This window comes from Phyllopteryx taeniolatus, chromosome 9 (assembly GCF_024500385.1).
Source record: "Phyllopteryx taeniolatus isolate TA_2022b chromosome 9, UOR_Ptae_1.2, whole genome shotgun sequence".
Classification (NCBI taxonomy): Eukaryota; Metazoa; Chordata; class Actinopteri; order Syngnathiformes; family Syngnathidae; genus Phyllopteryx; species Phyllopteryx taeniolatus.
In genome coordinates, this window is record NC_084510.1 from 24148115 (window position 1) to 24173349 (window position 25235).

The 25235-nt window shown below is 41.3% G+C and overlaps 1 protein-coding gene and 1 long non-coding RNA gene across 2 annotated transcripts; one reads left to right on the top strand and one right to left on the bottom strand.

The window, feature by feature from the left end:
- Positions 1–288: 288 nt before the first annotated feature.
- On the bottom strand, positions 289–23808 carry shmt2 (serine hydroxymethyltransferase 2 (mitochondrial)). Its single transcript, XM_061785116.1, has 12 exons — positions 23650–23808; positions 16986–17177; positions 14631–14710; positions 13443–13643; positions 13226–13307; positions 11253–11375; positions 6970–7109; positions 6727–6889; positions 6201–6300; positions 5020–5175; positions 2126–2233; positions 289–2008 (listed from the first exon to the last, which is right to left on the bottom strand). Exons 1-12 carry the CDS (start codon positions 23680–23682, stop codon positions 1881–1883), a joined length of 1506 nt encoding a protein of 501 aa, XP_061641100.1. The 5' UTR covers positions 23683–23808; the 3' UTR covers positions 289–1880.
- Positions 17064–18055, top strand: LOC133483637 (uncharacterized). The gene is made up of 3 exons (XR_009790165.1): positions 17064–17200; positions 17703–17859; positions 17950–18055. It is a non-coding gene; the product is annotated as an uncharacterized LOC133483637 (long non-coding RNA).
- Positions 23809–25235: the final 1427 nt, after the last annotated feature.

A 25235-nucleotide genomic window follows, 5' to 3' on the forward strand; every position in this document is an offset into this window, starting at 1 on the left:
TAAACAAACTTCATAAGGACATTTGTCTCAAGCTTCTATAACAAATTAAAACATATCTGACCCCCCCCCCCCATAAACAAACCCCCCAAAAAACGTGATTTGAATTGACATTAAATTAAAACAAACGTTACAACTCATTTGGTTGCAAACTGAACATAAGGAATAAATATACTTGCAATAGCGTGTGTAATCCCTACATAAACAAATAATTTTAACAACCTGACATTTTTTTATGAAGTACATTAACCCAATGTTGAACTATTACAAAACATTATGAGACAGCACACATTTCCTTTTGAATGACGAATTTTATTCAGACTTCATTAGTGTTATATCAAACTATCCGTTTTCAGTTGAAACAACATAGGCGATAAAACACTTTTATTTTGGCAAAGTGTACTCCAAGAAATGCCGTGCAAAGGAAGACAGACCGGAATTGATCACTGATGCAGTGATTATGGCGGTCTGTGAACCCCCCCAAAAAAGAAGCGACATTTATTTGAAATAGATTTGTTATTATAAAAAAGAAATTGTGTGTTATTCTGTGCTTTTATGTCAGTTTGTTTTCCCATCCATCCATTGCAATAGCACTAGTCCTCATTAGGGTAGTGGGTGAGTTGGAACTGCTGTCTTTTGGCGAGAGAAGCGGGTTACACCTTTGGACTGGTCGCCACTCACAGGCCACATAGACGATAAGAGTCTGTGGTGAAGCGAACAAGCATGTTTTTGGAATGTGGGAGTAGGCTGGAGTACCTGCAGAAAATCCAGGCAAGGGGAGAACACGCAAACGATATTCCGTAGTGGGACACGAGATGCACAAACGTGGATGTGAAAGGCGCTTACCGTTTAATAACTCTTGTCTATTTAAGGGGCCTCGTAAAACAAAAAGTTATCGAAATCAGTGACTTCCAACCAGTGCGCCATGAGATATGAGCAAGTGTGCTGCGGGAAATGATTCAGTTTTACTTTGGTCTGAAAATGATTTATTTACTACAAATATTGCATCTTTGTTCGACTATCTATACCAGTAACATGGGCCGGTTACCGGTTTCAAGGTATACTGGGGAGGAGAGAGAAGAGAGAAAAAAAAATAAAAAATAAATAAAAATCACGGTTTCAAAACTGCTAAATCTCTCTCTTTGTGGTATGAGGTAATGGTAATACATTACTGTAACACTGTCCTAAAATGAACATTTACAACCTGCTAGAAGAGTTAGGGTGTCTGTTTACAATTGGTGAAATAAATACAAACGACTTGCTACCGAGGCAGATAACTAGCATGGCTAATATCAGTAAGTTTCTGCTCTGAAGTTACTTCACAAAGTAGAGAAGAGCTGAGAAATAAGTACTGTTATAGTGCATTTTATTTTATTTAGAAAAATGCAATAGTTTATTTTCGTTTTACCTTCCTATGTACCGACAGAGCATGTTGAACTGGGGGTATTTATCCAAACATTCAAAATAAAACATTTTAGAGCTTTAATTGCGATACCGCAATAATTTTGCTCACGATTATCATACCATCAGAATCTGGCACCGGCCCATGCCTAATAATTATCCTGTGTATCCATTTTTTGGGGAAATCTTTGTTGGGTTGTGTGCTGAGATTTTTTTCCAAATGTAAAATATGTGCCTTGACTCAAAGGTCAGGGAACACTGGTCTAAATGAGTGACACTGGTAAAGCTGCTTTACAACATTAAGACTGTAGAGTGTATCTCAATGAGCACTGGCAACTGTGAGGAATAGTGAACAATCTTTTAAACGTATAATAGAAAATATGTTCTCTTCTATAAAATCTGGCAATTTTCATTGTTAAACCTCAATACGAGGCCTTTTTTTTTTTTTTTTTTTTTTTTTCTTAACAAGACTGGCATTCTCTCTAATGGTCGTGGAAGCCCGGCATGGGGAAAGGCCTGGCGAACTCTTCCACGCGACGGCGTAGCTCGGCGATACGGGCCACCGTCTCGGGGTCCTCCAGGAGGAAGTTTTTAAAGTCCTGGAGCTTTCCTGCGCGGCAACGGGAGACAAGATTGAAAAGCCGTACCGATGCAGGGGGGGCGTGATTGATCAGTAATTCACAGCTTGTACTTGCATCGCCATCGCAACGTGGTCCGGTACGCTCACCTGTCTTTTTCTTCACGTCCAAGGCGATCTGGAAGCCCTCGTCCATGAGTTGCACGACCCGCACAAAGTCGGCTTCTTTGAACTGCCTGGAGGTCAGAGCTGGAGCGCCTGCAGCACACACCAAGTAAATACATCAAAATAAAGTAGCACAAGCAACGTTTGGCTTTCAGAAACCAAGCTGAGTGTGATGGGGTTAATCAAAAACAGCATAGAGTACGTATGGTATTGTGGATGTGTGCATATTCATAGACGCATACAATGCCACTGACTATTGTTGCTAATTTGTGTTCACATTCACATTGCCACATATAGCGTTTGCATAGTATAGTCTTCTGTACATTTATCCATCCACAGTTGTCTATATGCTGGTATTTATTGATACATGTATATCTATATATTTTTGCTATATTCAATGCTGCCGACTATTCTTTTTGCTGTTCACATTGTAGCGGACATGCACGCCGCAACTTTGAGGCGTCACAGAGACTCGCGACCACCTGAGAACTCCCACTCCACCACGCTGCCCTGCTGTGAGACGGCGACTACGACAGGGCCTGGTGCACGTCAAGTGGACCTTAACCTAATTAGCAGCTTCCCGTCAAATCTTGATTCCTGTCTTCAAAAGGCCCTTTCCCGGACCAAATTGTTGGGGAAGACTATGTGGTTAATATCCACCGATGCGCGTGAGGCTCCACCCACTGTAGAAATATTCCATATGTATGCCTAGGTGTCTGTGTCCCCATTCTCACTTTGACAGGTCCTGTGCGTGATTTGGAAAGCTGTTCATGATTTGAAATCAAACAGAACGAAATGTTGTATTGAACAATAAGCAACCCATCTGCCACAACAAAAGTTTAAACAATGATGCTGTGCGTGAGGACGACGTTGGGAGCGTTTTAGATGAATATTATTTTAAAGTCCATTTCCTCAAATTTGTAGACAAGATTCAGGCTGATGGGTGTGGTCTTCTCCAAGTCGGTACTCCCTCTTCCTATGCCCCACCCCTTGGGTATTTAACTCTAAACTCACACCTTTTCTCAGGGAGTTGCTTTTAGGCTAGTCTTGTTTTTCCTCTCCTCGTACCTTGCGGGCAGCTCGCCAGCCGGGCTGGCCGTCGGCCACCCCTCCCCCGTTTCCCCTTTTGTGCGGGCACACGGCTTGGTAAACGCGAGCCGGGATCCAACGGACATGGCTTCCCAGCCTAAACGTGGGCCTCCGCTAAGCGATCAGAGCCGCTACTATGAAGGTACCGGGTCCGCTCCCTGCCAAGTGGGATCGCTCTGAAATTCCCAGCGGGCCACGAAAGAGGCAGGAAGAAAGACGTCCGGTTCTCCCAAGAAGGCGTGACGAACCAGCCATTTTTCTTCTCCCGCCTCTCTAGTTCCCTTTGTTTGTATTTTTGTATTTCCAAAGGAAGACCAGCTGATCAGCGTTCGTGAGTCGACACTTCAATCCTTACTAAGATGTACAACATCAGTGCGTAATAATTGTGGGGAAATTAGTAGCTTCATACGAAATCGCAACTTTGCTTTCTCTCGCTCTGACTCAACGCATTAAACGCTCATTTAGTTTAACCCAGCGACCACCCACAATGCCCTCTTTTCCATTTTCGTACGCCTTAGTTTCTCTCTTTTGTTTACCCTTAAGTGTTATTTTCTTGCTACAGTTTGTAGTTGTGTGTTTCATTAAATATACCATAAAATTCCACTCGTGGTCGTATTTTGTGTTTGTTCTGAATTTAAGTAAACCTCTGTAATCTAGGACTCAAACTGTCGTAGAATGTAGCAACCTCCAGATTCTGAGACTGATTAAAAAAAGGTTTGTCGTCATTTCGCCTAAAGTTCAACTTGAAAAAGTTGACGTGGTGCCCTTTGAGACATTAGTTTGATTTTAATAATCAAATCGAATTTTACGATAAACTGGAAATAACGCAAGCGTTGCTCCTGGCTTATTACTTTATCCTAAATTAATTACAATTCTTATTTCATACAGAATCGCTACAACATTCACTTCTAGTTTAATACCACTGGAGTTTATTTCATTCTCCACTGTTTATATAGACTACTGGTAAAGGTCTAGTTTTTGTTTGTTTATTTGTTTGTTTTGTTTTAGCACGTAGAATGTCACATTCTTTTCTCTATTGTGCAATACTGCTGGTGTTTATTTCATTCCCAAATTCTGAAATATAGATTATGGACACATTTATGTTTTTGCTATACACAATGCTGCTGACTATTCTTTCTACTGCCGACAGCATACTTTTATAGTTTTTTGCAACATACAGCGCTGCTGGCTATTTTTGTTACGGTAAAGTTCACAATCACTTCTCCATAAACAGTATAGTGTCAATTTATTCATACAGTTTGTCATTCACAACCACATATATAGTATTTATTCATGTACCGTTGACACATATATATTTTGTTTTCTTATGTTATTGTTGCTCTGCTAAAACTACACTTTCCCAATTGAGGGACAAATAAAGGTGTATTCTATTTCAATCTAACGTCTCTTTTTCATAGTTGCATGGTCACTTAAGTGAAAATAAAAAAATAAAAATAAAAAAAAAGTCAACATGGGGAATAATATAAAATCTAAGTTTGAGATTATGCGAAAAATATGGGCCCAGTACATGTGGAGCTTCTGAACTTCCTGGAAGATGATTAAAAAGCTAAACATATTTAATTAATCATGCACTGCTTAGTGCTAGCGGCTTAATTGGTGCCTGACTTATTTCCGTATGCGTGGCTTTATTTTTTTTATATTGAAAACAAACATAAAAGCATTATGTGAAGAGGCTGTGAAGCGGAAGGGTAAATATGACAAGAGAACCTCATCTCACCAAGTTTTAAGATGTAAATTGTTTTTCTTTTGAGAGGTTAAAAGTTCCTTACCAAGCCTGAGGCCTCCAGGGGTCAGGGCGCTCTTGTCGCCAGGGCAGGTGTTCTTGTTGGCCGTGATGGAGACCAGCTCCAGCACCCTTTCGGCCCTGGCGCCGTCGATGCCCTTGGGCCGCAGATCCACCAGAACCAGGTGGTTGTCGGTCCCCCCTGAAACATTTAAGTTGTGATGAAGACCTTTCAGGCTTGGCACAGACACATTAAAAGGGACATATGGAAAAAAAAAAAAAAAGTTTGTATACAAATAGTTGGGTCTCTGGAGAGCCTGTCAACCTAATTATGTGTGGAATCAAACAACCAAATAAATATTTCGTTATCGGTCTATTTTTGAAAATATGTCTGTGAGCAAGCCGTTCAGCACTTCCGCTCCTCTGTTACGTTATTTACATAATAACCGCCCCCACACAGAGTTTCTCCACCCACGACATGATAAGCGAAGGTGGGGGAAGCTCCAGAACTACTTTCATGAATATATTGTCTGAAACACTAGCATAGCTAAAATCCTCATTCCTGTTCAAAATTTTAAAACATCGAGAGCTCACTTTAAGGAAGAGAGTCCGCATTAAAGCACTTCATGATGTCGGATGGTTTCTTCTTGTTCTTATGAAAGGTGGTCTGATTTTAAAAAAAAAAAAAAAAAAAAAAAGAAAATGAATAAAAAATTCATCAGCTTGTTTGCCTGTTTGTTAGTTGATTTGTTTATTTGTTTGCAGGATTTTAAAAAAGAAAGACAACTGATTTCCATGGAACTTTGTGGGGGTTGGTGGGAGTGGTGCAAATGAAAAAAAATGAATTTGTTTTCTCTTTGTAAACAACGTTTTCTTAATTGGCTGACCCATACAATGATATTAGCTAGTTTTTTGTTTTTTTACTTCGAAATTGGTAGCAAATCTTTTGTTTACAGTGAACCTATTCATTGTTTTTGTGCTTAGGGCCAAAGCAATCAAAGTATTGCAATGGCACCATTTTGATGCCAAGGAACTATGTTGAAGTAAATTAAGGATTTTGATATAGCCATCTTGTGGCACCCTGGTGCCAAGGAACTATGTTGAAGTGAGTTGAGAGTTTAATCTATACAAAAGTAGCGCTTTGCTGCAGTTTTGTCGCATCCACAGGCAATTATAATTTTTTTTAGGGTGTGTCATCAATTACACAGTAATTCCAAAACAAACTACCTGATACCAGGGTGTAGCCTTTGCTGAGCAGCGTGTTAGCCATGGCCTTGGAGTTCTTGATAACCTGGGCAATATACTCCTTAAACATAGGAGACTGAGCCTGGAAACAAAACAACATGGAGATTGTGGAAGTGTCGAAGTGAAGCAGATCGAAAACAATGCATCAATTGAAAAAAAAAAAGTAAAAAAAAAAAAATAAATAAAAAAAAAATATCACTAAAAGTGTTAGCACAACAGTCGTTGCATCAGTATTACCGCACTACTGGGCACTTTATACTGCTTCAAGGCGCTGCATCATTTGCACACTTGTTGTAATAGCAGTATTACCTCACTTTATATTTCTTAACAACTCTCTGTACTTTAACGTTTATGTTCTAAATGTATATTTTGTGATAGCAGCTTCTTTATTGTAGTATTAGAGCGGTTCCACCTACCGGAGAAATTCCCTGTGTTTTAACATTCAGTACTTGGCCAACAAAGATGGTGATGATGATTCTGATTGAATTTTTTATTTTTATTTTTTAACCTGTCGGAGTGCCACAGCGACACCAGCGATGGCGTGGTTGTGAGGACCACCCTGCAGTGAGGGGAAGACCGAGAAGTTGATCTTGTCCTCCAGGTCGTACATGATCTCCTTGCCCTTCTTGTCCACGGAGCGAACGCCCTTGCGGTAGAAGATGAGACCCGCTCTGGACAAACGAAAGAAGCGCCAGCAACGTGACTGATGTATGCTACGCGGATATATCTAGTGAGCTGGTTAGCGTCTTACCTGGCTCCTCGGAGGGACTTGTGAGTGGTGGATGTGACCAGGTCAGCGTGCTCGAATGGAGACGGGATGGCTTTGGCTGCCACCAGGCCGCTGATGTGAGCCATGTCAGCCAGCATGTAGGCCTTGATGTCAGCGCACAGCTGAGGAAGACAAGAACTTTTTTTTGGGGCATTTTGTGTTGCATATTTTATGTCTGCATGCAGTTAGCGTAATCAACAGGTTGATAAAACAATCTTTACTGGTTCACTCTCTAAATGCACTCCGTTTAAATTAGGGGTGATTATTTGACGAAATTTGTAATACTGAATTTAACAAACGAGTGAGCGGTGCACTTTTTTTTTTTCATCTTAAAAGACAAAAGGTGCAGTATGGTGGGTTTAGTGGTTAGCACGTCTGCTTCACAGTTGAGTGATTCCGGGTTCAAATCTCAAGCTTGGGCTTTTCTGTATTGAGTTTGCCTGCTCTCCGGATGCTTGCGTGAGTTGACTCCGATGTCTTCTCACATTCCAAAAACATGCGCGGCTAGGTTGATTGAAGATTCTTAAAGTGTCCAAAGGTGTAAATATGAGTGTGTGTATATAGGTCCCCTGCGATTGACTGGGGACCAGTCTAGCGTGTCCAATGTCAGCTGGGAAAGGTGCCAACTCAACCACAACCCTAATGAGGACAAGCACAATAGAATAAGGGATAAATGGATGACAAAGGCATTTCAAATGAGAGCTTGTGTAGTTAGCATTCTTCCGAGGGACCCATATAATATATCATACGACACCATGGGACGCATCTTTGCCTTCTCTTGCCAACATTTATGGAGACGAGGCCCCAGTAATAAACAGCTAGCAAGCATGCAAATGACTCGCTGGCGAGGGATCAGAGCGCTGCATCCTTTTAGCGCTTCAGTAAAAATGAGCATTATCATGAAAATCTGCCGTATCTTAACTGGATCACCACACGTTTTTGAGTGAGTTCTCTGGCAAGAGAGGGGGATGATCACCGTCTGCTGGAGGGTTGGGGTGTGTGTATATGTGTGTGTGTGTGTCGCTCCAAAGGCTATCCAGTTAACAAAACTGAAAATCTGTCGAGGAGCCTGCCAGTTTGCGCCATAAAACAGTGAACGGTTCCACGGAGACGCACTTGGGGGGTGTGGAGAAATATGGCTCCACTTCAGGCGTAGTGGCAGAGCCGTCATGGATCTTAATAAAGACACACAGCGCCATAATGGCGGGACACTCCATCTGATGGCACCTTGCTAAAATGGAGCTGTGCAACCAAGACAAATCAGTGGGTGACTAACAAAAAAAGAAACATAACAGGCTCTCTAGTGCACTTTGCGAGAGTGAAGTGTGGTTTGAAGTTGCTCCGTGTGTCCACCTTCATTCTGGTTGAGTCGACAAGAGAGGAAGCTAATAATGGATGTTGGCATGTATTGTTAAGTTACAGCTGAACCACAAGTCGAACACATCCAATATATTTCTACCATTTAAAAAAAAAAAAAAATGAAATTGAATTAATCTCTTCCCGAACCTTTATTAACAGTGCACACAATTTTTTAAGCAGCATCTTAGCATTCTTAACGGTCAAGTGTCAAAATAGGTTAACGTGTACTCACTCGGGATGCGCCAATATCGATACCAGTATTGGTAAATTCTCTTCCACTCTATGCAACGATATCACCTCACCAGCCTGACGTGTACCTTCCAAGTAGGAACTATGTCAGTCGTGTGTATGTGGAGATACAACTAAATGTCAACATGTCAATGGCATTTTCCAATTCATGTTAATAGTAAGTTAGCAGGGCCTTTTTCAAGGCAGTTGTTTGGTTGTTTTAAATACACGTGGAATTCTCCTTGTTTGATGTTTAGATTGACAGTAAACTTCAACTGGGAGCGGCATAAAATTGCTTAAAGCCTCTTTTTTCATACAGTGTTCGTATCGCAAGTTAGGGCTTGCAAGGCAAAGCAAAAAAAAAAAAAAAAACACAAAAAAAAAATGTCCGGGTGACAGCTCGTATCTCCAAAAACTTGTAAGTCGGATGACTCATCTCTCTTTTTTTTCTTTCTCATATCTCAAGGCACCACTGCACTCATACTCTGTCTGAATAAAGTGGTACTGATGCATCCCCAGTACTCACCATTAACTTTAACATGTGACCACACCCAATACTGTATTGAGCAGCCAGGCCAGAGAAGTGTGCCTACGTCCAGTTTTTTCAATTCCATTTCCCGTTGTATTATCATTATCACTCTTTCTCACGACTTACTGCATGATGTCGCCATCAATCCATTTTCTTTAGCGCCCATTAGAGTCACGATTGGACTGACGTCTATGGCTGGGCAAGAGAAGCAGGGTATATCCTGGAACGGTCGTCAGTCAATTGCACAGTCTTCAATTAACCTTACACGCATGTTTTTGGATTTGGGAGGAAGCCCGAGTAACGAGGAAAAAAGACACAAGCAGTGGGGGGGAGAACATGCAAACTGAAGCAATTCGAACCCCGAAGCTCAGAAACATCAGGCTAACCAGAAGCCCTTCTGTGATGAGGAATGGATGCTTAAGTGGGGATGAGTCATACTTTTCAGCACTCAACTGTTCTGTTCAACAAACAAAAAAGCTGTAACAATATTTAATGTTAATATCGTGTTTGGTTTGCAGCTCAATACTGTGACTGGGCCCCGTTTTACAGGAATTACTGGTAGTAACGAGCCAAGTCCTATGTTAGTCATCAGTGTTGGCTGTGAGCTTCTCTAGTCATTAGTCGTTAATTATGCTTTTGGTTCTCAGGCATTTACAAGCATGGACAAGCCAGCATAGATGTGTGTAGCGCTTTTCTACAGCAAAACAAATTCTATTGTTATCATCACAATCTTGCCCGAATTTTAGATTGTACGACTTCAGGGGTATTTGACTTTAAAGTCGGGATAGACCGATTATTGGCTGGGCCAATTGTCAGCGCCGATATTCGGCATTTTGTTGCATATCGTCATCAGCCTTTTTTTCCCCAAATCTGAGAGTTGATAAGACATCAATTTAAAACCAGGTAAACTTCAAGGGAATATTTATATGTTTATTTAAATGTTAAGTTAACTTATAAGAGATGCTGCTGAGACTGGGAAATTCAGGCACTTAGTGTTTCTGTCTGAACTTAAAACAAAGATAAGTGAAAGATAAACATTGGAGTTAGATTGAAAGTGTGGAAAACATTTATTGTAGAAAACTGTAGCTATTCATTTGCCTTTATGAGACATGATGCCGAGCCAGGGAGCTCCCTGCACTTTTTGAACAAATCTTTTAAGCAAAGATATCTATTGTCTAAGATTTATTTAAAAAAAAAAAAAAATAAAATAAAAAAAAAAACCTTTAACATGTTGCAAATGTGAAAAGCTGTTTAATAAACAGATGGTTCAAGGCATGTAAACAAAGTTAAGTGTTGGAGTATATACAAAATTGTCCTTTTACTGCAAACGAAGATCTCCAACTATCGGTTATCGTCCTCCTTGACTACAAATAATAGGTATTGGCGCGGGGGGGGGGGGGGGAAATCCATATATCCATAATTTAACGGGGACATATTGTGTAAAATGTGCTTTACTATTTGTTTGAAGATAAATAGTTGGTTTTCTGTAGTGCCTGCCGACCCAGCAAGTAAATGAAGTGAAATTAAACAACCAGGTAAATAGTTACCTGAAATGTGCCAGAGGGTGGAAATGTTCTTAAAATTTGCCAGTGAGTGGTTAAATTAGCCAGTGTTAGCTTTGTGCAAGCACCAAACATTTGCAGTCTGGACTCGGCTGAGTGAACTATGATACCAAAGCCAAAATGTAAGCAGAGCTGCACTGAGTTTTGTTGGAAGCACAGATCAGCGTTAGCTAAAGCTGTTGGCTCCTGATAAGTGGCACCTACTCGACTGCTTGGTGAAGCTGTCAAAAGTAGGGCATACGTGTGTACAGTGAACACTCACATATTTGAGGTTCGGCATTAAAAAATTCATCGACTCGCAGATTTTTGGGTGCAACCTATCCTCCGTTATTCGCAGTAAACTCGGCTGGTTTCTGTTTTTGTGTTCAAGCCAAAGCCAAGTCTCATAAGAAATATTTGTCTGGTGTCATCTTGGTGCCAAGCACTTGGGTTTAACTTCTTTCCTTGCAAATGGCCGGGTTTTTAACCAAGAAATGGTGCGTGTAAAGCGTTCTTTTGATTTGAAGGTAACTTTGACAGAGGAGTCGTAAAAAAAAAAAAAAACAGGCTGAGAGAGACAGGGTCAAGGGCAGGTGAGGGTTGTGCACCTTCTTGATGCGAGCGTAGTCAATGAGGCGGGCGTAGGCGCTGGTGCCGGCGATGATGAGACGGGGCCTGAACAGCTTGGCCGTCAGCTCCATCTGGTCGTAGTCGATGAGTCCTGTCGCAGGCTGAGGTGCGGAGAAGCGTTGAAGAGGAGAGCAGAGAAGAGCAGGGGCGGGGGGTGGGGGATTTAGGTAGAAATTGGGAAGGAACCAGATTATATTACACAAAGAAAGAGAAAGGAGGAAGGGAAAAAAAGTTCTATCTGAGGCGCCATTGCAAACAACATCAAAGAGAGATTATTTCTATTCGACACTGCAACATTTGAAGTATTCCAGCTACCTTAAAAGCAGGAAGGAATTGATTTAAAAAGAGAGATTTTGCTGTGGCGCATCAAGAAAGAGCAATTGAGGTAATGTGGCCCTAATGCAACCTTTCAGGGCCCCACTCAACCGAGGCGGAACACATCACGGTTTGGTTTGGAGACAGTCTATGCTCTTATCAAAATAAGTCAAACTAGAAGAAATGTGTAACGCTTCCCCTCCTTTCAAGTTGGAGAAAAGACGAGATAGCAGGGAAAAAGGGAGGAGGTGAAAAAAAAAAAGTGAGACAAGTGAAAGGAGGAAGAGGGGAACGCTTTTATTTAGACAATCTGATCATCTCCCTTCTGCGGAGCACATCCACGGCTGCCCCCTCGCTCTATCAAGCTGACCGGTGTGAGGGCAGAGCCAGCGGTGATGGCCGGCCTGTCGATTTCCCATTATCTCTCCCGCAGAGAAAGTACTGGCTGACCATGCATCACTAAGGCCCAGGCAGGGTGACTCTCAGGGCCATCCATCAGCCAACTGTAGCTATTGCAGCTTGATGGACCCAAAACTCAACGATGCAGATTTTATGCAATGGTCATCTTAATTGTAAATAAGAATAATAAATAATAATAATTATTATTATTATTATTATTACGACTATTCGATCACTCCAATCACGTGATTTTAAGATTTCGATTTTTTTATTTCTCTTCATTTCTCAAGTCAAGAATAAAATATTTTGTTTAATCAGCTTAAACCATTGATCACTTAAAAAATGTACCATGATGATGAGATACCTTCATTCGAATAAACAAAAATTAAGGTAACTTTGTGTGCTCTCTTTTTTTCTTCTTAACGCATTGCCGAGATATCGGATTGGCATTCGGTATCCGCAGAAAATGTGATCGAGACAATAAAATGATAAATGTAATTAATAAATCCCTTTCCATTTAAAAGAAAAGATCACAATGCTAATTAGCATACAAAACAATTTATGGAGGACAAAACTTTACGACAATTTTCTCTGCTTTATGTGGTTGTTGCCCATGTGAAGGAGTGAATATTTTTCCAGGAGAGTGAGCGCAGAAGGAAAACAAAGCGCTACAGCAAAGTGGAGACTGTGGACTACAATACTTCTGTGTTTATTATTGTCATTTATAGTCTTAAAAGTTACAACAAAGCACCCAATGCTTCACTTTCTTGCCCTTATGGCAAGAGGAGACAAAACATTTTGTTAAAGTGAGCGTATATCAATTAAAGTATTTGCGTACAATATTGCGAACGTAATACAAAAAGCAGACTGTGTATATTATGTGTAGTATTTCGATGTATTGCTATCGAGTGAGTTTTTAGGGGGTCCTGTTAAAACATACACAGCACTGTACATAAAGTTTCACCTGGAAACACACACTCCCAAAAGTTTGAGTTTTCGAGCATTTTGTGGCCAACCAAAATGCCGATTCATTTGTCGGAAGAAGAAGGATAAACACAGCGATTGAGTGCATAGTGTATAAATGGGAGGTTAAGGAGGTGTCAGCCATTTTAGACTTTGAAAATATTCCTAAACTACATGCCCACATGGTTGTGTTTGTATCCATCTCTACTGTTGATCATGGATTTGGAGCGTAAACAAGCGGTAAGTAGAGGAGGGTAAGGGGCTCGCTACTTACATTGAGTTTGTAGGGCATGGACTCAAAATAGATGGAGGTGGCTGAAATCCTCTTCACATCTGACATATAGCCATGGGTCAGACTGGGGGGAGGGGGGCAATAAAACAACATGACTGAAAGAACTGCGTCGAGAAACAGTTAAATCGAGAATATATTTCAGAATAAATGAGACGCTAATGCATATCGTCATGCGGAGGTAAAGTGTAAATGTACTGACTGTCCTCCGTCTGGAAGGTCTAGGCCCATGATACGGTCATGGGGGTTGAGCACGGCGGTGTAGACGGCAAAGTTGGCGGGGGAGCCCGAGTAAGGCTGGACATTGACGCCCCACTTGGCCGGGTCCAAGTCAAAGGCATCCAGGGATCGCTTTTGGCACAGGAGCTCGATTTGATCCACCACTTCCGCTCCGCCGTAATATCTGTGAACACGGATACCAGAGACACAAATTGTATTTTTTTTTGTCAACATGAGCAATATTATAAAAAGTCTACGCACCCCTGTTCAAATGCCAGGTTTTTGTGATGTACAAAAATGAGAGCAAGAAAAATCATTTCAAAACTTTTTCCACCATTAATGTTACGAGAACCTCCACAACTCAATTTTCTTCTCCTTCTTTTCAAGAGGGGAAGTAAAAATAAACATGAAATCTTACATCGCCCCACGTTTGGGAGATATTGTTGTGGTCTAATGAAAAACTAAGGTTGCACCTTTTCGCCATAATTCCAGCATTTATGTTTGTTGCACTGCAAACACAACACTCACTCACTCACTCATCCACAGAACACGTTATGACTACAGTGAAGCATGGTGGCGGCGGCATCATGCTTTGGCCTAAACAGGGTGGAAAGAATGAACAATTCGAAAACGCAGTCATACAGACATCCCCAGTTATGCGACGGATGTGTACACTACTACACATTATTTCACTGGTTCATTTTTACTTCCTCAAAAATATATATATACATTTTTTTAGTCCAATTGAGATGTACAAGTTACAGGTCACACTAATGGCGGAAAGGGTTTGTAAGATTATTTATCTTGGTCTCACTGTTTTTAGATCACAAAAACATCTCACTTGAACCGGGGTGTGTCGGCTTTTTATATCCAGTTACTAAATTGCAGTATGGAAGACTAATTTACTCCAGGCTGCTGTTGATCCTCTAGTATGATTCATTTAAACCATTCCAGTGGAATTACACACTATAGCAACAGATGGCTCAACTATTTCATCAATGAGATTGCTCTTTGTTTCGTTTTTTTTCCAAGAGTCAAATTAAGTGAAAGTGCAGAACTGCTAGATTATTTGCTTTTGCTAATTGGGTAATGTGCCTACATTTGCATCCCAGGGTTTTAATGTCTATTAACATCACGAACAAGACGGTGCGCACTAAGCTGACACGCTCACCTTCTCCCGGGGTAGCCTTCGGAGTATTTGTTGTTCAGACAGGAGCCTTGAGCCTCCAGAGCCGCTCGGCTGCAGAAATTCTATGGTGAGAATACAAACAAAAAGCATTCAAATGAATTGCAGGAGGCGACAGAAGCGACAAGGATGGAAACTAAAAATGTGTTAGGCAATAAGAGCCAAGTCATCCTTTTCCAGAACGTATTGACCCCAGTGGATGGGCAAGATGAGGCCTTCTGTGACTTTGGGGACGAAATGTTTATGTTTACTTGGAAGGGCTTGCATAAAATAAATAAATAAATAAATAAATGGACATACAATGGACCCTCGAAACTCAAAAACACGCCAGTTCAGGAGAATGTTTGACCCTCACTTTGTGAAAAAAATTAATCATTTGAAATAGAAATGGATTCATTCAATATCCATTATGTCTTATGGGGGGAGGATGTTACAAAATACGAACAAATCGGAAGTTTAGTAAAACTAAAAGGAATAACTTAGCGTATTTTTACGACCATAAGGCGCACTTAAAAGTCATAAATTTTCTCCAAAATGGACGGGGCGCCTAATAATGCGGCGCGCCTTATGTGTGCACCGAGTTCCAAAATCTATAAATGTTGTTGTGTGATGAGCGCTCCGCTTGACTGACTGGGAGCATTTCCTGCCGACACGCTCCTTATGCAGAGGAAAAGCAGACGTGGCCGAGGACAGCATGCAGACGCAAAGGGGGAAGGATGCGCGTGAAGAAGGACGCCCCCACCAGTAGGTGTATAGCGCCGGTCAAGCCAGCCTCCACTCGTAAAGTAGCAATCAAGCCAGCCGGCCCTAATTTTGTTCATACTAGGCATTACGGTAATAAGTCGCCAACTCGCGGCGAAAGCCACCTTCAAAGTAAAAGCTTCCCAATAATACGGACATCAGTGCTCTTCGGTTAAGGAATGCAACCAGCAAGGTTAATTTGAAAAAGAGAATTAAGTCGTTTGACCACAGTTCAAGTTCTGACAAATGGTCTTGACTGATGAAAGAGAAACACATTGCTAGTAAGCAAAAAGGGGAATGACAGTGGACACCCGCTATTCGCGGGGGATAGAGACCGGGCCCGACCGTGAATAGCGAAAATCCGCGTATAATTGCATGGGGTGGGGGATTATTTTATTTATTTATTTTTTATTAAAAAGAATTCTTCAATAAGTGGGGATATACCACCAATAAGTGTTTTGGGGTTTAGTTGTCCCCCAAAAATGAGATTTAAAAAAAATAATAATTTACAAAAAGTAAAACAAAAAAATAGAATGAAAAAAATTAATTGGGATAGAAAAAAATATATACTGATAGGTGAATCTGCGGGTCAGGGACTGACCCGAGTGGACTATGCGGGGTCCGCTGTATTACTTGGCATGGGCATAATAACTGATCATGAGGAATTTCATGTAGTGGAAGCATACGAAGCATTTTACGTTAATTGTTAAAACAATCACTGTGAAATGATTATTACTTTTTAAAACACTTTCCTGAGTACTTTTTAGCATCTAATATTCATTAAAAAAACTAATTGATGATTTGTTAATTTTACCAACAGTCAATCAAGGAAATTAAGTCATCCTTAATCACCAATGTTTTTTTCTGCTGTATAAAAGCAACATTAAGCACTTGTATGACATGCAATCCAACAACATCGTAAATCACAGCCTCCAAAATGACCACTAAAAATAAATTATCATAAAGAGTGCTCTCTCAAACAGATTAAATTTAAAATAATCCACGCAATAGGGAGGATTTATTGCCACGGTGGAGTTTGATGCAGGGTAAGAGTTATTTATTTGTAGTCACGCCTTCACGTATGCACATACATGCCCCAAAATGTAGTTTCAAATGCCACAGCTGGTTAATTTATACATGCATTTGTGTGAGTTGCAAAAAGGGAAAATAAGCATGTGTGTGGTTGCACTTGTGGGGAAAAACACACCCGAGAGCCTGCGTGAGCCGCACTGAGCTCTCGTCCTGAGGAGGCAGAATGAAGATATCAGTGTTATCTCGCGCCAGAGCGGCATGGCTTTGTGCGGAGAGACGGCCGACACACTTCGCAAAACAGCTAGTGTGGCGAGGAAGAAGCAGCCGTTTCACCTCTTCCGGCCTTCAAATGAAAACAGGACGCTATTCAAAGCTTCTTTGGTGCAAGTGAAAGCGTTTTTCCGCGATACAAGGAGGAGACAGTTCAATAATTAGCCACTGCTTAATAGCCATAAACTGACATAGAAAACAATTTATCAACAGTGGCGGTGCTTAAAAACCACCAATAAAAATCCAGCTTGAGAACTTTGATCGTCATTGATTTTGTGTTTCTTGTTTGTTTGTTACCTCTGATGCAATTAGCTCCAAGCCACGACACTGCCGGTCTTTCTCCTTCAACAGCAGGTCCCACATCTCCGGGTCATCCTGAGCCAGACTTTCCTGGCCCGTCCACAGCCGCTCTTCGTCCGCCGCACGGCTGGCGGCGTGGGACTGTTGCCCGCGTATGCAGATGCGAGCCGGGGTGCGCTGGCACAGTGGCTGTGGGGGCAAAAAATATATAAGTATGAAATTTTTTTTTTTTTTTTTTTTAATCCACAACATTATACAAATTTTGATAACCTGAGGAAGTGTCCATATATACCACTACTCTCGCGTAGAGTTGCATTGTTTGTTCTACAATGAGGATCACAGTTTTAATAGTCCAATACATTTTCTCTTCCTTCAGCTTCATTTAAACATTTCTCATATTTAGCCTGATGGAATTGGCCACTTGCATGTTTTTATGATATGAACTATCAGCATGGTTGTTCATTATGCCGCCATCAGCACTTTTACGAAGGAAATTTTACAGCCTCGGTGTACCGAAAGAGAGAATGAATTCAGCATTTCTATCTTATCTAATCTGGACTCGGCCTGTTCCACGGCTGCAATGATCAACCATGTCAATCTGTGTATGGTATATATGGACATAAGTATTGAGACACACCTGCCTGAGATCAACCTGAATGTGTTTTCCAATGTCATGCCTTGGAACTTGTGGCGATACATCATTTTGTGTTCCAGTATGACCTAAGCAAGTCGGATGAATTTGGTGTGGAAGACGGCAGAGCCCTGACTTCAACCCCATCAAACAACTTAGATTTTTTTCCATTTTCACCTCACCTGTCAGTATAATAGTCATGTCCAAATACTATACAGAGAATCCAAACTATTTTGCAGGGTAAGCCGTGACTTGTGAAAATCTGCGAATAATTGATGCCCCTCGTTAAAAAGGTTTTCAATTGTCTATTGTCTTTTTGTCTCAATAAAGCTCCTCGACTCACTTCAACATAGTTCCTTGGCACCAAGATGTCGCAAAATAGCAGCAAAGTCATATTTTGGATTTAGCTGGAGAACAAAAACAGCGAATAGGTGAGTGAGGTTTTCCCCATAAAATTGTGACTTTGCAAATTGCTGAACCGTGAATATACGGGGGTTCACTGTGCACGCACAGAAGAACAACAAAATACCACAAACTATTTGAGTAAGTGGCTTTCAAGGAAACATGGCTGTAGAGAAATGCGTCTCAAGTGTTTTAAAGCGTTTGATGAATCAATTGTTGTGTACAGTGTTAAGACTGTTCCCGGAATACATCTCAATGGACACGGACAAGGAGACAGTGTAAGCACAATGAAAATGTCGGAAGGTTGATTGGGCTCACAACAAATTGGCGGCCTTACGTCACTTAATAAGCAGTTAAAAATGACGACTCTTTTGTCGAAACCACCCCCGCCACCGCAGGTGTGTAGTTATCGTCTGCCCGTGTGTGCCGGGGTGTGAGGGACGGCCTCCCTCGAACAGTGCCTTTAAAAAGTAATTAAAAAGCTCGGAAGTTGGCTAAAAGTGAATACAAAAGCACGTCAGCACACTTAGTCAATGCAGTGTACGGTGATTTGGATTTGACAAATGGAAGGAAAGCAAAGGGTTGCCATGTTTCCTGACAAGATCCAGTTTCTGAACTGGCTATCATGTTCAGGGCTGGAGTTGAAGCAATCTGATGGTACCACGATATGCGGCAGTGACTCCCAACCAGGTGACGTGAGAGTCTAAAGTCTAAAAACCGTTGCGTAAAGTGATATTAGTAATTTCATCATCAATCATTCCCATGAGAAAAAAAAGGTATTAAGTAAGTATTAAATTATCGCATCTCTCATTTTTCAGCTACGTGGATATTGTGACGTACTGCTCATTTTTGTATCTTGATATCGTGACAAAAGTTACTCCCTGTTGCCAACCCTCCACTGGACTGGTGGCCAGTCAGTCACAGGGCAGTTGTGAACGAGGAATTGCTCCCTCGCCAGCTGCTTGAAAGTCAGCTATGTGAACTGCTACTCTACCCATTCCCAACGAGATGTGAAAGAAAACATCATGATTCAAAATCCCATCCCGCCTCTAGCTGTGCTCCTGCAGGTGGCGGAAAGGACAACGGTGACACACCAAGGGAGGCGGCTGGCATGTTAATGGCGGAGGCCCTCTACTCTCTGCCCTGGCCTTCTGTCACCTGTGGCAGTGAGTTAGAAAAGGGGAAAGCAAACCCCCCCAAACACACACACACACACGCACACACACCCCTTTTCCCCTGCCGGGTTCCAGTGGAAACTGAGGAGGAGACGGGGGCTGGCTCCCTCTTGCTGAGAAATCACACGGGTCATTAAACCTTGACGGAAACTGTCCTTTGCTGTCTGCACTTCTGTGGAGGGAGGGCCACAGCGATGGCACAGAAAGCCAACAAAACTCTCACCATGCCTCATCCCCGCTTTCCCTCCCTCCTTCTGTCACAGAACGCCGCTAAGCAACTGGCCGAGTATCACCAGCGTAGCGTTTTTATTAGCTTTTTTATCAAATTTGCCTCAGAGTGGAACGGGGCTGCTTTTAAACAAACATGGGGCAGTTCCCTGAGGTCTATCTGCACGCTCTGTTGCCTCATTTCCCCTTCCTGGCGGTTAGCGGAGATTAATTAATAATCGTGGCATAAAGTGATCCGAGGAGCATGGGAGCCAAGACACAAGCACCAAATGTGTCACACGGGAGCTATTTTTAGGCAAAAAGATTACCCCGTTTGTCCAAGGTGAACTTGAAGATAGCTAAAAAGGAAAGGCTAGAGATTAAATGCATCTGACTCATCAATAGTGTAGCAAAGGCCCTTTTCTTTTTTCTTTTTTTTTTTTAAAAGCACCTGAGATAAGTGTTTTTGGAATGCGGGAAGACATCGGAGTACCCAGAGAAGACCCACGCATGCACGGGAGAACATACAAACTTAAACACCACACAGGTATTCCCTAGCTGAGATTTTAACCCAGAACTTCGGAACAGTTAGGCAGCCGTGCTAACCACTAGGTCACCATGCTGCCCAGGGTAGGTACTGTGCATTGGAAAAGGGCAGTGGTCAACAAAAGTCACTGGAATACACATTTTTTATTACAACCAAGAGGATTCGAATGCATTTGTTTTACGTTTACGGAAAATGCCACGAGATAACGCAGCTACCACCATTCCACAAGCATACCCGACGGTCAAAACAGCTCATGCTTTATTGTCCTGGAACTGTACCGCTCGGAAGGAACGTAACTTAAGGCAGTTTGCCTTCCCTATCACAAAGAACGGTGGTGGGAAAGAAAAGTAAAAACGTCCCATTTGTCCTTGCTCTGTATTATTGTTGCCCATTTCCTGAGGCGACCCTTGAGGCGAGTCAATTTTACAGATGACTGCCGTCCATCAATGGTCATACCAAACAATCAGCCAGGTAAGACAAAGGGAGGGGAAAAAAAGAAGGGATTAGAGAAAAGGAAATAAAGCTATGTGAGGTAGTAGCAAAAGTAGAAGCATTCGTCAGTCTGACACAGTTTCCTTTGGTCCGTCAGCGGCTAATAGGAAGGCTGTCCGTTACAAATTGCCCCGTGATTCAGTCGGGATGACACTCGACTGAGGAAATCGGAATGGGGCTGAAGAGGCGTGCAGTGACGGGAGGCAAAACCCAGAGCGGCTTCACTCTATGCGGGTCGGAGGTTTGTCAGGGTGACAATCAAGACTTTAAACGACGGCGGTGAAGCCAATCGTCAAGTCACTCAGCTGCCCGCTGCCCTGGCATGCGTCTACGCTACACTGGGCACCGTTTAAATCTGCGTACTGTTTGATATGGCTTCACCAGCCTGAAACCAAAGGTTTTTCAAAGTAGCTTGGTGAAACTGTGTGTCCATGTTGCGTGATGACGGTCGGAAATTATGCATCCATCAATACAACAGAAAAGCGGGAAAACAAGTAGGGCTGTATGAAACAGCTCACCTTATTTCCTTGTGGTTCCAATTCAAAGGGGCATATTAGACTGAGGGCACAGCTGCATCAAAGTGGAGATTGTGGAGTACACACAAACAAACAACCATTTTCACTCACAGTCACACCTACGGGCAATTTAGAGTTGTCAATCAACCTACCGTCCGTGTTTTTGGGATGTGGGAGGAAACCGGAGTGCCCGGAAAAAACCCAAGCAGGCACGGGGAGAACATGCAAACTCCACACAGGCGGGGCCGGAGATTGAACCCCGGTCCTCAGGACTGTGAGGCAGACGCTCTAACCAGTCGGCCATCATGTCTAAGTTTATTCATTCCCTATCTCAAATGCGCATATCCAATGTTCAAAATGTAAAGTTGATTAGAACGCTCTAGATCAGAGATTCTCTACTGGTGGTCACGCACTCTGAAATGCATTTTGCAAATGTAGTAATGTATGTTTGTGTGTAAAATGGGGATGTGGGTTTTCTAAGGCTATAAGAAATCATTTTCTTGGTTTGACACCTATAAAAAGAGTTCCGCGACCTAATGATCATGAAAAGATTTGGATCCCAAGGGTGAGAAAAGTTGAGATCACCTGTTCCAGATTATGCTACAAATCATCTGGACACTTTGGAATATTGTCAACAATTGTGTTTACTCGCAGTTGTTCAATAAAATCAGGGATTAAAATTCTTTTTACTGTTAAGAAAAAAAAAGGAAATGATTTTTTTCCCCCACATCAAAATAGACTCAATTCAAGAAATGGCAAATATTTTTCATGAATATCTCCAACATGTTATTCCCAGCAAATAAAATAAAAATTCACATTAATCCAAAGACTGAATTTTAAATGCTACTCACAATTAATGTTCAAAGCTGAAGGTTATTTTGCTTTTCTACTTCGGAGTTCAGAATAAATCGACTCAAACACTCTTCTGACCTAACACGTGCACAATCGTAAGGACGACACGACTTTGCCAAATGATTTAAAAAAAAAAAAAAAGAAAAAAAAAGGAAAAAAAAAAAAAGTCCTTTTAAAAGTTTGCCTGTGATGCATGCTTAACCAATTAGCAAGCAAATCAATTGGAAGCAGATGCAAACATGTGAATCCAAGTAATGGAAAAATTACGACTTGTAAGACTGTTTCTGCAGGCACATGACACTTTGGCATACCGTGGGTCACTCCTTGTCATTTAGCATGAACCCTTAAGGAATTAGATTTCTGATAGCATGATCAACAGTTGGGTATAGCTAGGATATGTTGATGTATCCATTAATTAATGTTGCAGATTCCAGTCCTTAACTTATTTCCGGGGCATTTAGAGTCTCTTAGAATTCACATGCGATTTCTGAGGTCGCTGCAATTTCTGGGTCTTAAGAATGCTGTTCTATAATCAAGAAACCACAGCAAACAAAGTCTGAAGTCCTGCCAACAAAGTTCCATGTTTAACAGTGAAAATGAAAGACTTGGGTCAATTTTATTTTTCAATTAAATTGATTAATCGCCTAGCCCTATTCACAACTAAGGACAATTTAGAGTCCATGCGGGACGGACAATCGTAAACGTTAAACTTGTTCAATCTTCACAAAAGGGAAATCAATACGTGCGTAGTCAACACTGAGTTGGGCCGAGTCAAAGGACTTCACCAATTAAGAAGCTCGTGCTGTAGCCGGCCACCAAAAAATGTAAAATTAAAATTAAAAAAAGGAGCAATTTGGTCGTCTTCAGTGTCTCAGAAATCATTCACCACAATAAAAACAACAATGAGAAGAGTTTGCCACCGCAATGTAGTTACCAGATAAGCAAACAGCTACTCTTTCCTTTTATCGTGATGTGTTGTGATGCTTTGGTCATCTCAGGCACACCAAGCACGATAAGATTTTTTTCCCCCCGCATCATATCTTCAGTCACTCACATTTTAAAAATCGGCTAAGATGTTTTAAATCTTTATATGTGTATCCCTCTTAAGTTTTTGCACTCCAATCATCCCTGGGTATGTGTTTTTTGTTCTCACTCACTCACACACACACACACAAACAAAGACAAACAACCTTATCGCTTACATAACTATCAAATCCGTTAGTTAATATTTACTGGATTCCCTTGGGGTGTTTTCCACGCTCATTTTGCACTTTGGAACCTTTATTGAGTCTGAAGACCAAATAATGATAAACCTTTGTATGGTAGTTGACCCTGATGTGGGTTAAAAAAAAAATATATATATATATATATATAAATAAATAAATAAATAAATAAAAAGTCCCTAAAGTTAAATATTGTAATCATGAAGTAACTTTAAAAATATTTTTTTCAACTATAAAAAATAATTTTATTTTGCTAGGTGACGTTCCATTCAAACAAACATGAGAAGCAGTAAGTGCAGCTCATGATGAAACTGAGCGGTGGCTGTTGCATCATTACAGCAGCCACACACATTATACACACTAGCCGGCTAGCTTGGCTCTACAAATGAAACCTATTGAGAGTGATTAAAGTGCACAGCGAAAATAAAGACCACCCAATATTTAAACACGTTGGTGAAATGTGAATTTGTACGCACACAGAAGAAGCAGGTGTTTAACAAACACCTCGTTACAAGAAAGCAGCTTGTGTTGAAGCTAGCGAGCGATGTGACAACTGAAGAGTCAAAACAAAAAAAAACAAAAAAGGAATTAAAACGCTTTCTTATTGAACCACTCACCCGGGCCAGTTGTCTCACAGCTAAGGACAGCATGTTTCCAGTTTTCCAGGTCGGTTAGGAAAAGAAGCAGCTCAACCTGCAGCCACAGCACCGCCGCTGTCTCACACACACGCACGCCGAGAGAGGGCTGAGCGAGTTGTTAGCAACGTCGACATGCGCCCGCCAAAGGCATGATGGGAAATGTAGTCTGTTGAGAATTTACACAACCAAGCCGCAGACTGCCAAAGTAACTTGGTACAAATCGGTGTTATTTCTGAAGTTTGGATGATTTTGTGAAAGTGTCAGAACAATTGCATGTCTTCACCAATATTATGGATGCATAAACACAAGACTGTAATGGGTTTAATGAGTGGTTGGGATCATTTATGCAATTGTATCTGCAGAGATTGAAAAGCAGCACATTGTGTCGATCTCATGAGTATCTTTACCATTAGGCCTAAAAATTAAAATCGTCTTTTATTTGTATTTTTTTTAACATGGGACTGTAAACATGGCTGTTTCAGCTTTGAGACATGTACCCATAAATATTACAATGTACTGCTTGAATAAACCTCCTTTATATCATTAAAATGCATAAACATTTTGTGATGCTATGTATTTATTCTTATAGGCCTGATAATAATTTCAAATTATATTATATCTACTATTGAATGTACAGTTAATTGAGCAAGTTTCCATCTTATGTTTCCTTTGTTGCTATTTATGAGAAAGCACACTTTGAAAACGATGTGCAAAACCTAAATTATACTTCTACATAAACAGTGTTTTATGGTATTGTTCATTTTAGAAGAGTGTAGAGTGCATGCTAGACGTTTATGTTACAAATAAAAATCTGTGCAGTTTTTGGACGTATAATAAATTGTTCCGAGCCTCGTAGGCACGCACGTGCCTTAATAGCTTTAAGGAGAGACGATTGATTACGTCTGCGTGTTCAAACTGGTTGAGTGCATTCTACTTTTTTCTAGTCAGCTCTTCCAATCTTTTATCCTCCTCTCCCTGAAGAAATGCATTAATCATACAATAAATAATATATTAAAGGGCACATACTATGGAAAGTTGACTTCTTATTGTTTCTTATACAAATAATTGGGTGTCTGGAGTGCCTGTCCAGCCATCAAGTGTGAAATTAAACGACCAACCACAGTGAATCTTTTTTTTTTATCTGCTTATTTCGGAAAATGTGTTCGGAAGCACTTCCGCCCCACTGTTACGTAACAATGGGTTTCATTTTCATCATTTTCATCAGTTAGGCTGGGCCGGGAAGATCCAAAGCATTGCGGGCCATTTGTGTTTGGTGACGTGTCCTTGCGCCACATACACACAGTATAGTGTATGAAGGGCTGCCTCCACCAGTAAAAATGCTTTTATGTATTTGCAGCCACTCGCTTTTATTCACCCACGCTCTGGGCTCTGCTCCCGCAAGTAGAAGCCACTTTCGTCTCGTCGCAATGCTTAGGCTCCGCTTTCGGTTGTCATGGTAATGAAAGCCAGAGTCACCGTTGACCCAGCAGCGTTTGAGTCGGGAGGAAGGCTGTCTCACAGATGACGACTACAATTCAACAAGACTAGAAGTGTGGAACAATTCT